This window comes from Emys orbicularis, chromosome 9 (assembly GCF_028017835.1).
Source record: "Emys orbicularis isolate rEmyOrb1 chromosome 9, rEmyOrb1.hap1, whole genome shotgun sequence".
Lineage (NCBI taxonomy): Eukaryota > Metazoa > Chordata > Testudines > Emydidae > Emys > Emys orbicularis.
Window position 1 is genome coordinate 70000373 of NC_088691.1, and position 16147 is coordinate 70016519.

At 38.4% G+C, this 16147-nt stretch overlaps 1 protein-coding gene across 3 annotated transcripts in view; it reads right to left on the minus strand.

Moving 5' to 3' along the window:
- DOCK10 (dedicator of cytokinesis 10) overlaps window positions 1-16147 on the minus strand; it is a 225609-nt gene that overhangs the window by 71191 nt on the left and 138271 nt on the right. For all 3 annotated transcript variants that reach the window (XM_065410869.1, XM_065410867.1, XM_065410868.1), the window contains 9 exons: window positions 12066-12188; window positions 10453-10532; window positions 7408-7595; window positions 6680-6745; window positions 4718-4810; window positions 2531-2654; window positions 2228-2349; window positions 1411-1497; window positions 776-868 (listed from right to left, as the gene is read on the minus strand). In XM_065410869.1, coding sequence (XP_065266941.1) covers window positions 776-868; window positions 1411-1497; window positions 2228-2349; window positions 2531-2654; window positions 4718-4810; window positions 6680-6745; window positions 7408-7595; window positions 10453-10532; window positions 12066-12188 — 976 coding nt within the window. The remainder of the gene's footprint in view (window positions 1-775; window positions 869-1410; window positions 1498-2227; window positions 2350-2530; window positions 2655-4717; window positions 4811-6679; window positions 6746-7407; window positions 7596-10452; window positions 10533-12065; window positions 12189-16147) is intronic.

Here is a 16147-nt window from a genome sequence, read left to right on the forward strand (position 1 = left end):
AAACATACACACACACACACACACACACGCACACAAAAGACATCTTTAAATAGTTGTCCAGAGAAATGTCACCACTATTGGAAAGTTGCAGCAAAATTATCTTTTACTTAGCAGCTTAATAAAATCAGCTCAATTGTGAAAATGGAGCAATGGGGGAAAAATACTCTTCACTTTAAACTCTAAACGTATAAACTGCTATTAGATGTAGACGATCACCAAGGAAGTTAATATGTTTCATAACTTGCCCTTCAGTATTCTAGCTCCTTCCTGCTCCACTCCAAGCTACATATTTTAGGGTGGGCCCATGTGATTTGCCCACTGCCAAATGGATTAAGAATTCATTGTAGGAGTGAGCATCCATACAAAAATGCAAACAGGAGTAAGATCCCCCTTATGAGGGTCACCTGTATCTTTGGTCCAGGCATGCAGGGGTACGTGGCACTGCATGCCAATTTCTTACCCCAGCTCTCATGCAGGAAGGGAAGGGGAAGAAGTGGGCATGGAAAAAATGATTACTCTCTGGAGCAAAAGGGGAGCAGCAAGATAACTGTGGCTCTCCAAGCCCCAATTCCTTCTCTGCATTGCTCCTGGAGCAGCACAGCAACATGCCCGCCCTTATGATGATCTGTGTCTTGGGACACAATCCAGCCCATGGCAATTTAGAAACATAAGCAGGCCATGGGCTCACTTGGGAGGCAAATTCAAAGAGAACTAGAATTTGGCCCTTAAAATTTATTTATCTACATCAGCTTGTAACACTTCTAAATTATTTTACCTTACAGGACATGACAAAGCTTGAGGTAAGAGGCTGGGAGAGATCCATTTCTCTTTTTTGGCACTGCTGGAAAAAGGTATTCAGATATGGATCCTAAAATGATAAACATATGCTAAAGTTAATACCTATTTTAGCATGGACTGCAATTCAAATAGTTGCTAACCATCTCAATGAATTGGTCATGGTGGTTAGAATCCAGGAACTTTACACTTTACACTACACAACACAAAGCGTCACAGAATAATAGGAATCAGATATGGAAAAGCCCAACAAGGATTAGACCACGTAGTCCATTCGTTTACCAGCAGAGAGTGCATTTCCTAGTGCTTTGTCCAGTCTTGTTTTAAGTGTCCTGAGCAATGGGGTTTTCCCCCGATCTAACAGATCTCAACATCAGGATGTTTTTAAATTTCTAGTTACACCCTCCTGTATCATCCAAAATAATGCCTCTTTTTTCCTTAAAAGGGGTAATTATCACTCCTCTCTCCTTAGCCCTCCTACATTCAGATTATCTTTAATGTTAGAAAAACAGATTCATACAAGATTTAAGATATATTAAGATCATTTGTCAGGTTTTTGCTAGCACGCATTTCTGATTAGGAGTTAAGGATATTTGAGAGAAAATGCAAACTCACCTGAGTATTTACAGTCGATACAACAAATGAAGACACTTTGAAAAGCAGCTTCCCACTGTCTACCCACTTAATGTCACTTCCACTCTGCTGTAAAAAATATTTTCTTCTTATTTCAACATTTGCAAACAGCATAAAATTACAAACATGTCAACACTGTTCAGTTCTGCATCACTTTTTGCTGCACAGCTCTGTGAATGTGCAAGTTCACTCAGGATATTGTATTATTTTAAATATTCAGCTCTCAGTCACAATGGGAGTTCCCCCACTATCCTGTCAATGCCACAAAGCAATAGACTAGATCCACAGGCCTACTCAACTCTCTCTGCATTGCTCAGTTAGTACAAAGGGAGATGAAACTGCCCGTAACTCTCCTGCTGAGGATTCTTAACAGGGCACAACTCAAGGGTCAGTGGGGAATCCTGGGCACTATGCCAAGGATCATGGGACTTGTGCAAGTCAGACTTTGCAGGGACCCCAGCTAAAACTGTATAAAAAACTACTCTTCACCATGCTCCCTCCAGCAGCTGGGAAGAATTTATGGTTTATCCATGCACTGCCAGTCAGGGGGTACCTCCTTTTCCCAGCACACCACTGGAAGAGGCATAATTTGCCCCCGATCTGTTGGTACACATATTAACTTAAAAATTGAATGCTATACATATGAACACACTAAGCAGTATGGTCCAGTATATCATTCACACAATGGCTCCTTTACATTGCCAGCAAGGCATAAATGAGAAGCTGGCCCTATCCTTTTAATCACACAAACTTCAATCTCTCTATTCCTTTTGAATAATATATAAATATTACTTAATACCTTTCCATTTGCAGGATCTTGAAGGCTTAAGTAACTGGGAGGCAAACAGGTTGTCACTGGAATGTTATGTTCTTGAGAAGCTAACTGGGCATCTTTCAATAAAGGAAGCCAAGCATATCCAACTGCACACAAGAGCAAATCAATATGACATTTTTGAGCATAAGATCTTTGGTTCATAGGATCATAGTAAATAATAGCCACAAACAGAAATTCTGAAATCCTGAGATGAACATATATCACTATAAATATAATGCAGACAAACATTAGCAAGGAATTATTTGAAAGTAATTCTACTGCAGGTACCTGGTGTTTCCAGAGCCTCTTTCTTTTTGGCATTAGCTTTTGCATTTATGTCACAGGTGACATGATAAAATGAAAACAGAATGTGGTGTTTCTTATGGAGTTGAGTGGGAAGCTCAATTTTCACCTGAAATGTAAAAGGTTACACCTCTCTTTAGTTTAAAGGGAATCAACCAGGAGTAAGAGATGGGCTCTAAAGGAGAAATCTCTCTTTCTATACATCTCTAATTAAAGCTGGCCTTTTGACTGGCAATTGATTCTTTGCGTGTTGCTCTTTTTAGTGGTGTAACAGCTGTTCTTTTAAAGAAATCATTGAGAGGCACCATTTATTACTTCCACTTAAACTGGTTTTTCTTCTCTTTCCTTTGAGTGAATAATTGTGTTTCTAATGAAACGGCACAGAACTGAAAACTGAAGAACCTTGTTCAAACAGGCTGCTTAGAACCAATCATCTCCACACCATCAGACTCAACACTGACCCTAACCAGGAATCACCATTCTTCTTTCCCTATCACTCCTCCTTTAGCAGGAGAGTGAGTCAGCCTGGATACCCTTTAAATTAAAAATACTAATGATATGTCATCATAACTGATTTTATAATAAAGAATGAAGGTGAACAAGGACTGACGTGAAAATAAAAACTTTTATTTATGATCTCAGATGAGTCATACATTCCATAGGCCACAATAAGAAAAACTAATCTATTGTTCACTAATCTGTACAAAGTCAAGGTGGGCTGTTATTTACCTATTGAAAGACATGGGAAAAATACACTGAAAAGTGTTATGGTGGTGACTAATGGATAAGACCCCTTATGCACAGTAGTTATGAAGTAATGCTGTACCTAAACTAATCCTGCAGTTAAGGTAAGAGTTAGGAATTGGGTTGGGACATATTTCTGATGTTATATCAGGTTAAGGGTGAAAAGACCTATATTATAAACATAGCAGTGAAATGAGCATTTAAACATGCAGCTTAAAACAATTTCTTTAAACGCGGCACTAGGGTCTTTTAGATACTGCACTAGATGTGTTATTGTCAGGGTCACTGTGCAGTTGGCCCACCCAAATCAATTTCTGTAGATGGTGAAGTCTGAACTCAATATTTCATTCATGTTGGAAAAAAACTCACTGTAATGTGGAGAGCTTGCATAAGGCCCTCTGAACCAATTGGGGCCAGATTTTCACAAGTGCTGAGCACCCTCAACTCCAGTTGAAGTCAACAGGTGCTCAGAAACCTCTGAAAATCAGTCCCCCTTAAGCTCTTAACATGGAGCTTCAATGGATACTCTGTATTTGGAGGAATTCCACCCATTGGGCCTGACCTGTGCTCTTTACTCAGGTTAAATTTCACTGAAATTAATGGAAAGTTTTGCCAATTAAGAGCACAGGACCAAGCCAATTGTTTGGAAAATGCTGAATGATTACTGGCCCTGCTGTCTACAGTATTACCAGTATTAGTATACACTGAAACCATAAGTGCAAAGTCTAGAAGAGCAACAATCCTTTGTTAGTGTGCTGTCAAAAACACTAACAACTCAAGGCTATGAAGCACTCTGGATTGGTTAGGGTGAAATTCAATTCACCTGCACCTGAGGAATCAGGCTTTATGTTGGTGAAGTGTCCATTTGCAGGCAAAGGAGTTGAGGCGGCTACTACTATCCCCCACCAATTGAGGGTGTGGGCTGCATTACATCCCCAAAGCTGTTGCTATGCTTGTGGGGTGCCACAGCCACTTTATGTGTGATGAAGCCATGTGGTGTGTTCAGGCCACTGGATCCACAAAAATGCTCCAGTGGTATGGAGGGGCTTGAGCTGGGTCTGGGCATCATGCGGGAATTTTACCTCTAAAGACTATTGTAATGAAAATAGTTAAAAAAGAGTTAAAAAGTTAGATCTTGACCTTTGATACAGACATACACATTAGAGAGCAGGACTGATCATTACTAAGTCTGTACACAAAAGACTTTACAGAAAGACTGACCATTATGATGTGTTCAGAGAAATGGTGAGATTTTATTTCATGCTGTGTGTTTATTTCAGTGAGTAAAAATCTTTCTATCTAATGAAATTCACACTCACCTGGATATATGAACACTTATAGCAGGCAGGTAATATTTTTTTTTTCATTTCTATGCCATTAATTAAATGCATATAGTCATATTGTCTAGTCAGTGAAGAATGGACTGACCTCATCATAGAAATCAGGATTCTGTGAATGATGTAGCACTGCTGTGTAGGCTGCTGTGGTAAATAATGGTCCGCCAGGCTTCCCATAAATACACTGTTAAAATATTATACTTCAGTTCAGTTGTCAAGGCATGCTGATAATAGTAATATAGCCATAGCTCAAAAGGGGTTTACAAAAGTGTCTTTCCTTTATATGGACTCATCCTACACAATTCAACTCCAATTCTTTACTGGGGTCTCTAGGCACAACTCCTCCTCCCTGCATTGGCAGGACCAGGGTATTTAATAGGTCCTTTCTATTTCTAGCTTCTATGATTCTTGATTAGCTTATTTTATGTATGGGAAAACTGAGGTGCGGGTTCTCCCACTTTTGTGCCGTATTCATTGAACAACTCTGTATACCACAAAATTAGTTTGGAAATCTAACATAGATAATCTTAGTTTTTTAATGCCATCTTAATGCATCATACCTCAACATGCACAATCTACATTTTGCTGTTCATTAAGTGAGCCATGCAGATGTGACGACCACCAGCTTGGCTGATATGCTGAAGCTTGAACAGGGGACCTCCAGAGTGAAAAGCCAGAGCTACTACAGCTTGAGCTAAAAAGCCAAGGCTTTGTAGCTGGGGGCTGAACCAACTCATTTCCATCACAGATGGGGACTTGTAACACACACCTACCAGTGGGTTACACACAAACATAAGGATAGTAGAACTAGCCCTGCAGCCCTCACAGAGGCAAAACCACCATATAAATGTGAAAAATATGTAAAACAACAAACTGGGCTGTTCTTTGTATCTAATCTACTATATTAGATACAATATATCTAGGGGAGGATTTTCAGTGGCAGTTATGCTCCTTCGTCACTTAGGTGCTTTTGAAAATCCCACCCTTTAATTTTAAGTAGCTCATCATGATGATAAATAAGGCCTGGATTTTCAGATTTAGACCTAGGCACCTTACTGTGCGGAGATTTATACGCCAAAGTCAAGCGTGCACTTGCTTTAAAATTTGGACCCTGAATACCAGTTTAGGCACTTAAATGTCTAAGTGCTAAATAAAGATGTAGGTACTGAGATTTCCAAGACAATCTAGGGATTTAGACAGGTGTTCCATTAAAATTAATGGGAAATATGTAAATAAACAAATCCCCACAACAGCTTGGAAAATCCTCAATCCAAGAGCCTGATCCAAAGTCTATTGAAGACAATGGAGAGGCTCCTATTCATTTCCATAGGCTTTGGATCAGGCCTCAAATCATATCCTTAGTGGGTGTAAATCAGAATAGCTCCACTGAAGTCAATGAAGCGAAAGTCATTTACGCTCGTCGAGGACTGGTGCTGGGTGCATAAAACAGGCATTTTGGAGCTTAAACATGGATTGAGGTACCTGGCTTAGTCACCCAAATTTGAAAACCCAGCCTTGTGCTGGGGGTGTGTATGCTTGTGTCTGTCTTGGATTGTAAGCTCTTTGGGGCAGGGACTGTCTGTTCTGTGTCTGTACAGAACCTCACATAATGGGGTCCTGTCCATGACTGGTGCTCCCAAGTGCTAAGATGATACAAATACCAAATAAATAAAAAAAATAAATAAAATCTGTGTCCTATGCTGTCTATATTGAAAACACTGTATTGTTTTCCTAAGGCTGTTTCCAGGTATAATATAGGCACAGTGTGACATTTTAATTCAAAACATACTGTATATGATGACAGTGCCCTTTTCTTGAAAGTAGCCATCTTTTGCAAGTTTTTTTGCCTAATCATTGAATTAGCACTGCAGGGTTGACACTTCCAGCTGATATAGTTAATAACTGGTATTAAAAAGGATCGTTATGGAAACTTAGAATATATTACAATATTCACACTTTAAATGTTCCTGATTAGAATACTCTCAATTGCTGGGTTTCATACGAAACCTCTTTTGACACATTGTTCTGTGAATGTACTTTGTCTTTGGCTCACCTTCATTGGCTTGGCTCCTTCTTCATCTGAACTTTTAACTTCAATACACACTGTTATGTTCCGTGCCTGCAATAGTGATGCATTAAAAGTGTAAATAGAAATAGATAGCACATTAAAATAAATACAAACTAAGATGTGTGAAATATAACAGGTTCTGCTTAAAATCTGGAGAACACTATGGATGATGAGTCATATCCTAAATACTTGCAGCTCCCCCCAAAACTCACTGGAAATAAATGTGTAAAAAGGAGAACTTGCAGGCACCAAACTAGGCTGCAAATGCATTGTGCAAAGGTAGAGCATAAAGGGACCAGTATTTAGCCCTGTCTTGAGTTTAATTCATATTCAATCAGTATGAATATGCATATAGCTCTCAAGGTTCATTTAAGAGAGGATCATCTGTATACATATTTATATTAAAATATATTTCCCTAGAATATTGCCCAAAAAGCAATTACTGCACTACATCTTCTTTGAAATGCCTTCATAGCATAAAAGGTTCCTTTAATCTGTAAAATCACTTCCAGGAAATTCTTACTGTGCTTAAAGGTTCCATAAAGAATTAAATAGACTGCAAGTTAGTTCAGTAATTTAGGATCCTATTCTGCCTCCCTTTAGCTATGATGAGTAGTTCTACTGATTTAAGTGAGACCACTCATGCATTAAGGGACAACTCAACCTGACTTAAGGGTGGCAAAATCAGACCCCTAAATTGTTGCTTACTGTACCTTGCTGAAGCATTTTTGGCTATCGTACTTGAGATGTTTTGGATAGATGTATATTTGGTTCTTATACACTCTATAAGGCCGGGAATATTTTGTTGATTCTTGTACAAATTCCTCCACTTCCACCGTAGGTTGATGCTCCTCTGTATTATCAAATGGCTTGATTGGGATAAAAGATGATGTTACACAATCTTCAACAAAATAAAATAAAAAAAATCAATCAGAAAATGAAGTTGTCATTTTATAAATACACTAATAATAAGTATGTAGGATGTAATATCCAATATCGAGACACAAAGGGCCAAATTCTATCCCCTTTTACACCAGTGTAAATCTATAGCAATTGCACTGATTTACATTTAAGTTAAATATAGCACTGAATAACCTTTAAATATACAGTATCCAAGACAAAGCATAGTACTGTCATTCCAACTCTTATAATTTCAGCAAAGTTATAGCTCTAAATGCAACGGAAGTGTCATTAAAATAGATTGTTTCTAATGGAGTTAACATCTCTATTTAGCCCATTTTTACATTTATTTTTTAAAGTTCATCTGCTATCTAACCGGCAGCCAATTAAATCAAGAGATACGTTACTTAGAACTAGATTTAATACATCAGAGAATCAGAGTATCTGAATTCAGTTCAAGAGATAGCTGATGAACATAAGTCCGCTGTCATCCAGACAGCAGAGTAACTCAGCACAGACGTCACAAAAGCACAGACTGGTATTCCAATGTATGCTACTAAATCAGCAGCAAGCTCGATCTCAGTAGGGAAATATCCATGGCTGTCTGAACTACACAAGTCCAAGGAGGTCAGAGACACTGATTCCTTTTCCAAGGAAAAGCAACCTGAGGCTCAACCCTGCAAACTCTAGAGCCAACCAAGAGGTAGTCAGATCATGAAAGCAAGCTCTCCCTGCCTCTTTTACATCCTAACTCTCCCTTCAGAACCTCCACAATGAGAAGTCATGCCACCATCAGGCTGGAATAAAACTTCTATGGGACTATTGAGAAACAGCAAGATGTGAAGGCTGTTTCTCTGATCAGTTACTATATTTTCTTTTTAACAAACTTAAAGGGTTCAGCCTTCCCTCCAGCCAATTTCTCATGCTTGCTCCCAGACATTTTCATTCATAGCTGTCAGGTGTATTCCTGAAATAAGCTAGAAAGTGCCATTCATGGAAGCCTTTGTTCTTTACCTCCTAATCAATACCAGTAGTGTCAAAGGTGAATAGCTGAATTACATTCCCTTAGTACTGACCAGCCAATATGAGCCAATGGCTACCATAAGCGGCTCTTTATCTGATTTATTCTCATTAGCTCCATGAAGTTGGTCACTTTAGCTGACCTCAAAAATCCATCCATCAGCCAATGAAAAATTCAATGGTCACACTCGGGCTTTTGAGAGTTCTTTCCCAAATTACTAACATTCCATCATCCTGGAAGATTCTGATCCCAGGTTAGGATGTCTTGGCCTGCATAGTAGAGTCCAGTAATTTTTCCATGAGCACTTGGCTGGACAGAGTCCAGGCACTCTACTCTGGAGAAGGGGATACATTATTGCTCTACTGCCTCCAAATGATGAGCCCCACTGGGCTAGCAGCAGTGATAGGTATATTTCTGATTGAAATAAGCCATATATAAGATAGGAATGAAAGGCCTTAAGAGGATAATGGGATATTGCCTTCAACCTATTCATTCTATTTTAAATGAGTTAGGAAGAGCTCTGCTGAAATATGTAAACATTTCCAACAAAACTAAGGAATGAACTTTTTGTAAAAGTTTTCAGAAAAAAAAAGTCAATTTTTTCTGCCAGCTCTAGAATTAGACCATCTCCATGTTTGAATATCTGCACCATTGTTATACCAGTGATGGTCTCTGTTAGATTCTCAGAAAGAGACAGGTAAAACTGGGTACCAACAAAATAGAAACTAACACAGAATCTTGAGGACTCCAGCCCCTCCCCTGAAATGTATTGCATTTCTAGCAGCTCACAAAATATAGTGCTATAGACCCATATATTTCCCTACTGTGTCAAATTAACCATAAAGGGGAGAAAATAATGCAAAAACACTGCAGCTTTTAAAGAGCGATGGCTCAGGAACATTCTACCCCACCATCACGGAAAAGGAGCTGCTCTCAGGCCTGGTCCAAAGTCCACGGAAGTAAAGAGGTGTCTTTAAATTGACTACAGTGAGCTTTTGATCAGGCCCTTAGAGGAAGGCAAATTTTCTGATGCCAAAGGGCTGTTAAAACTGTTATTAATAGTTCAGGGTGGGATGACTGGCTGTTAATTTCATTCCTCACTAAAGCTTGGCAAATATTTTTAACAAATTGTTTTTTCACTGAATTGCATTTTTCAGGGTCCGAAATTATTAGCTAAATTCATGTCCCATTTGATGAATAGTTTTGGTTGGGAAATCAAAATCAAAAGAGATGAACCTTTCATTTCAATAGTGTTTTGATTTTAAATTTAGCTTTAAAAAGCGAGGAAAAAAGGTAAAAAACATCCAAAATGCCCCAACTGAAACAAAAAACTCAGAAAAAGAAAATCAAGTCAGCCAAACCATTTTGGTAGGTACTGAGCTTTTTTCAAGACTGGGCCACAGAGAGAGGTGGCCCTTGAAATAGAAAGAGAACAAATGAAATAAATTTGGGTTCGGCGACTCGGCATAACTACAATAACACCACTTCCTACAGGGGCTGATCCAAAATCCACGAAAGTCAATTAGAGTCTTTCAATTGACTTCAGTGCACTTTGAGTCAGGCCCATTCACATGCACAGGCTGTGACTCATCAAATGAGCACAGGACATGATCTTTCTACAATACAAAATAGGTTACTTCAAGGCATAGAAAAAGATGAAGAACAGTTTAATATGTATTGGTTAAAAAAGAATTAAAACAAACCCCCCAAATAATTAAAAACTAAAAATTACAGTTCCTTCTTTCCTGTCTTCCAGAACTGTGACAAAGCAACAATTAATTTTAAAGGCTCACATTAAATTTTATAAACCCAGAATAATTATAAAATTGAATCATACTTGGATGTTCCAAAGGGAAACAATTTACTGCAATGTCTAGGTTGCCAGGTATGGTCTGTATTTTGTTAATCTTCTCTGCTCTGCAATGACAGAAATGAAAACATTTTAGGAAGCTGGTGTAGAGAATGCAAGAGGGGATGTAATTTCTGACATAAGAGAGCAATATGAAATGAAATATCACCAGTCATTTAAATCATGAAATAGTGAAAGGTAAACCATATTTAGCGCTACCAAACTGTGTAAGAAAAACAAGTGCATTACTTTCCTAATAAAATTAAAATGGGTTAATAGATATGAAATCAAAATAACACTTTGATTAATAGAAAATCTTACTTCCAACTAATTCCTACTTGCAAAATAGTTTCATATGCTCCCACAAAACCCTCGGCCCATATTCTCCCTACCGTCTCCTCAGCCAAGGGTGACTGGACTCCAGCAGATCCAAACCAAGGGGTGCAGAAGTGAGAAGTGTTGCTTCATTCCTGCCTTCTCTGTGGAAGTACTTCCTTGGGGATTTTGTGGGGAGAGGGATTCATGGGAAAGGAAGGAGTCATATGGAAGAGAGTCATGAAGGACCCATGGACTTTTGCATGTGAATTAGTGAAGACCTCATCAGCATTAACTTACTGCTTTTCAATTAGCTTACTGCTCTACAATTTGAAACATGCCCCCCTTTAATGGGAATTCTGAGAACACTCACTTGAGGGGAGCTCAGGGCATCCTGGCTCCTGCAGCAGCCATATTGAGAGGGGACAGAGGCACAGGCATTGTGTCTGCATGGATGCCCTGAGGATGCCAAAGTGGCCTTGCTCTTCTCTAAAAAAGGAGATGCTTCAGACAAGCTGACTAATGCATCTATGGCCAACACTTTAGTTTACTGGTGATGTCAGTGAACGTACTGCCATATACTCGTAACTCTGAGGATTAAGGACCTGATCCAAAGCCTACTGAAGACAATGGGAGTCCTTCCATTGACTTCAATCAGCACTGAATCAGGTCCTAAAAGAATTTCCTACAAATGGAATTGTGATGTTTTATCAAATTAATGTGCTTTTTGTGGGTTGTTTTTGGGATGTGAGGCGACAGGAAGATACTGTTTCTCTCGTTACTCACACTGGTGCAAATATATCGACTTCAGTGGAATTAATCCTGATTTACACTTGTGTGAGAGGAGAACCAGCCAAATCACCATTTCATAATTCACGTACTGGCAAACGTTTGAGAAAAGTAGATGCTCCCAATGTCCACTATACAGGTTGCCGTGGAGTTCCCAATTATAGACAATAGTGAGGGATAGGAGAGCTGTTAAAGGGTTATTTTCATTTTCATGTATATTTCTCCTTTTCTCAGTGTGTTCTTGCTTGTTCCTCCACCTGCGCCTTCCCTAATGGACACTTATTCCATGAATCACTATCTTTTAGTTGTAATAATGTGTACTAATGTCAAATGCCTTTCCAATTATCCTGGAAAGCTCAGCAGATAATGGGCTAATGTGAAAAACATGCATTTAATATAGCTATTTTGGCACACTCACCAATGCGAACAAGAACACTAATGAAAATAGCATTATAACTTTAGGCCTCTCCCAAGCTGACCTCAGACCCATTCCTTACCTTCTGTATTCTGCTATTAATTTAATCAAATCTTCAGTTGAAATCTTGCTACTTTCTTGCCTGAACAATGGTGAAAATCGGGAGTCTCTGTCAACATTTCCCTGATTATCCTTAAACACTGGTCTACAAAGAGAGAAAGCAACATATATTTGATGATAGCCGGGCATGCTTAGTCATATTACTTGAGAATTTTCAATTCACATATAATTGTTCATCACTGATGACACAGTATGAATTTCTGTGCAAAAGTCAAAGGGAACAGATAGTTAAAATTGCTCTCCAGGGCATATACTTCAAAGCAAACATGCTATGCTTAGTTTTTGTTAGGGGATATAGTTATCCTTAAAAGCACCCCTTTTGGGTGTTCCAAAGGGACACAATTTATTTAGGTATGTAGGCCCCAGTCCTGCAAAGATTTAGGCATACATTTAATTTTATGCAATGTGAATAGTTCTACTGACTTCAATAAGATTACTAACAGTGCACAAAGTTCATAGATTCACAGGGACCATTCTGATCATTTATTTTGACCACATGCAAAAGACAGACCACAGAATTTCACCAAGTCATTCATAATCAAGCCTATAACTTCTGACTGAGCTAGTGCATATCTTTTAGAAAGACATCCAATCTTGATTTTAAAGACTTTAAGTGATGGGGAAATCATCACACCGTGAGGTAAATCACTCCAATGGTTAATTGTCTTGACAGTAAAAACAAACAAGCAAACAAACAAACAACCCAAACCGAAAAAACACACTGCACCTTATTTCCCTTCTGAATTTGTAAAGCTTCAGCTCCGAGCCATTGGCTCTGCTTATGATAAAATAAGCATGTCTGTAAGACTTTGCAGGAGTGGGGACTTAAAATGTAACTTCTTTGGGGCAGGGACCTTGAGCCAGATTTTCCAGCCCATTAAATCTGCTTTGCACCTCTCCAGAATCACAAGGGTAGATTTAAACTGGTGTAACTTGTCTCAATACACGTTTGAAGAGTTCTAACTACACTTTTAGTTATATAAACAATAACCAATTTTAAAATGCTAGCTAGAAACAATGGAGATTAAATGGAAAAAGGGATATCATATTATAATTAAGAAAAATACATATCAGCTTTTGATTGCACAGGAAATCATTTTCAGATATTGTCTCAATAAACGTTTGAGAGTTCTAACTACACTTTTAGTTATATAAACAATAACCAATTTTAAAATGCTAGCTAGAAACAATGGAGATTAAATGGAAAAAGGGATATCATATTATAATTAAGAAAAATACATATCAGCTTTTGATTGCACAGGAAATCATTTTCAGATATTTCCACTTCTGCTCACTGCCACTTTCAGGATTTAATTAAGACATTCCAGTGCCCTTTGAATTGCCCAAGGGTTCAAACACTCTGGCGGGATTGGATACTATAGCAGCTGTGCAATCAAAGAACATTGGATTCAACTGCATCATGAAAAAAAAGTGCTTAAGAAAAGTAAAATGCTTTTGACACAAAGGGCTACTCCACAAACCATGTAGCCAGCCTTTTTTCTTCCTTAATTTACATCTCTGTTATATTGCCAGTGAAAAAAGAATTGATGTCAGTAGGAAACATTGCCAGATACCAAATAAAGGAGTAAACTCCGAGGAGAAGATTCAACTGATAAGGACAAATGTACAATGTCATAACTCATGTAGCTGAGGTGGAGGGACCAACATTAAATTTCTCCATAACTACAGGGAAGTAACCTAACTCTGTTTTATCAAATGCTTTTAGCATTGTTTATATACTCCAAACCCTTAGGTCTCCAGATTATCAGGAGAGATGTACAAAATAGCCAATAAGTAGCCTCCATTCTGCCACTAGAATTTGTGGAGTGACTGCAGAGTCACCGTGGGCTGGGGGAAGATTCCTCACTCTCTGTTCCCCATGCATTCAGTTACTCTAGCACAGTGATTCTCAACAAGGGGTACACGTACCCCTGGGGACACACAGGTCTTCTGGGGGTACATCAACTCATCTAGCTATTTGCCTAGTTTTATAACAGGCTACAGAAAAAGCACGAGCAAAGTCAGTACAAACTAAAAGACAACGACTTGTTTATACTGCTCTATGTCCTATACACTGAAATGTAAGTACAATATTTTTATTCCAATTGATTTATTTTATAATTATATGGTAAAAATGAGAAAGTAAGCATTTTTTCAGTAACAGTGTGCTGTGACACCTTTGTATTTTTAGGTCTGATTTTGTAAGCAAGTAGTTTTTCAGTGAAGTGAAACCTGGAGTACACAAGACAAAATCAGACTCCTGAAAGTGGTACAGTCGTCTCGAAAGGTTGAGAGCCACTGATCTAGCAACTGGGGCCTTAAAAGCATCCAGGCTAGAAGAGTAAGGTGGAGATGTCAGTCCAAACATACTGATGGACTTTCACTGCAGATTAAAAAGAAAAGGTATGTAAGTAGTGCATACAAAATATAAATATATCGATACAAACAGGTAACTGCTGTGGAATTAGGTGTTGCACCTTTAAGGGCAGAGCTCCCTAGACAGAGTTTCAGGGCACTGAGAAGCTCTTGTTGTTATGCACAGCCAGTTGTAACCAAACACAGAATAAAGCAGATTTCGTGCAAGCCCTGTGTGATCACTGAACACCACAACTGCATGAAAACTATGCACGTGAATGAACAAAATAGGCAACTGTGTATGCAAATAGATTCTTACATCCACAATCACCCACTTGCAATAAACCATCTTTACAGCCTATTTTGCTACTATTCATATTTTGTGTGTGCAGTTAGAAAATCTGGTCACCTTTAGGCATGTTATAATGGGGCTTATGTATATACATTGAGAAGAGAATTATGTGGCTTTTTGCTTGCCAGATCATACTGGTATCTCAGTTATTAGGGCTTAATAAAAGCTGAAGAATTGCTTTTGGAGCAAGCATTATGTATATTACAGCTCTAGTTAACTAACTTCAGTCTTAAACTTTGCTAGATAGATTTATTCTATGAGGCACACTTGCAAGTGAGAGAATCCCTAACCATAGAAAGCAATCTAAAGGTATTTCAGAATGACAGCTGACATTGAACAAAATTTGAGTTAACTCAAAGAAAGGGATGGATCATAAAACTCTCATAAAATCCAGGAATTTAGCATTTGAATAATAATTTTTTGACTCTCTACTGATCGTTGCTTGTGTACTAGACGCCTCCTTTATGGAAAAGTCCTAGATAGCTAAAAATGAATTAAACTTTAATATTGTTCTATACAAAATACTCTGAAAATCAATAGAATTTAATAAATAATGAGATCCTTTGTTAACTTTTTAAACATTTCTATATAATTTTTTAGTATGGATTTCATTAGCTATTACATTGTAATTATACTGGTTCTACAGGTTAAAATATCTGTAGAAAGGTCATAATTGAATATTAAACTTGGTATGACATTTCTTAAGGGTTGGCTAAGATACTGTGGAGGGATGACAGGTTTTAGAGTAGCAGCCGTGTTAGTCTGTATCCGCAAAAAGAACAGGAGTACTTTTGGCACCTTAGAGACTAACAAATTTATTTGAGCATAAGCTTTCGTGGTCTGCTCCAGGAATGCATCAGTTCCATCTGATGAAGTGGGCTGTAGCCCACGAAAGCTTATGCTCAGATAAATTTGTTAGTCTCTAAGGTGCCACAAGTACTCCTGTTCTTTTTGTGGAGGGATGGCTCACCTGTGTGGTCAGAGATACAGGGCCAGCTCCTCAGCTGGTAAAAGTCAGCATAATTTCATTAGCTTCAGAGCAGCTATGTCAGTTTACATCAGCTGAGAATCTGGCCCCAAACCTTGCAAGGTGTTGAGAGGTTCACACTATGGGATCCCATATAAGAAATCTGTGTAGATAGAGGGGTTGGAAGCAAGAGGGGTGTGTAAAAATTAATCTGAGTGAGTAAAGTTTCCCCACATCTATTAAATGGAGACCAGACATACATCTACAAATCTTGGCAGGTTTGAGAATGGAAGGCTGATGTATCACACTGTAATTCTAATGTATAGTGTAATTACAGTCACCTGCAAAAATCTACAGTGCACCAAATGAG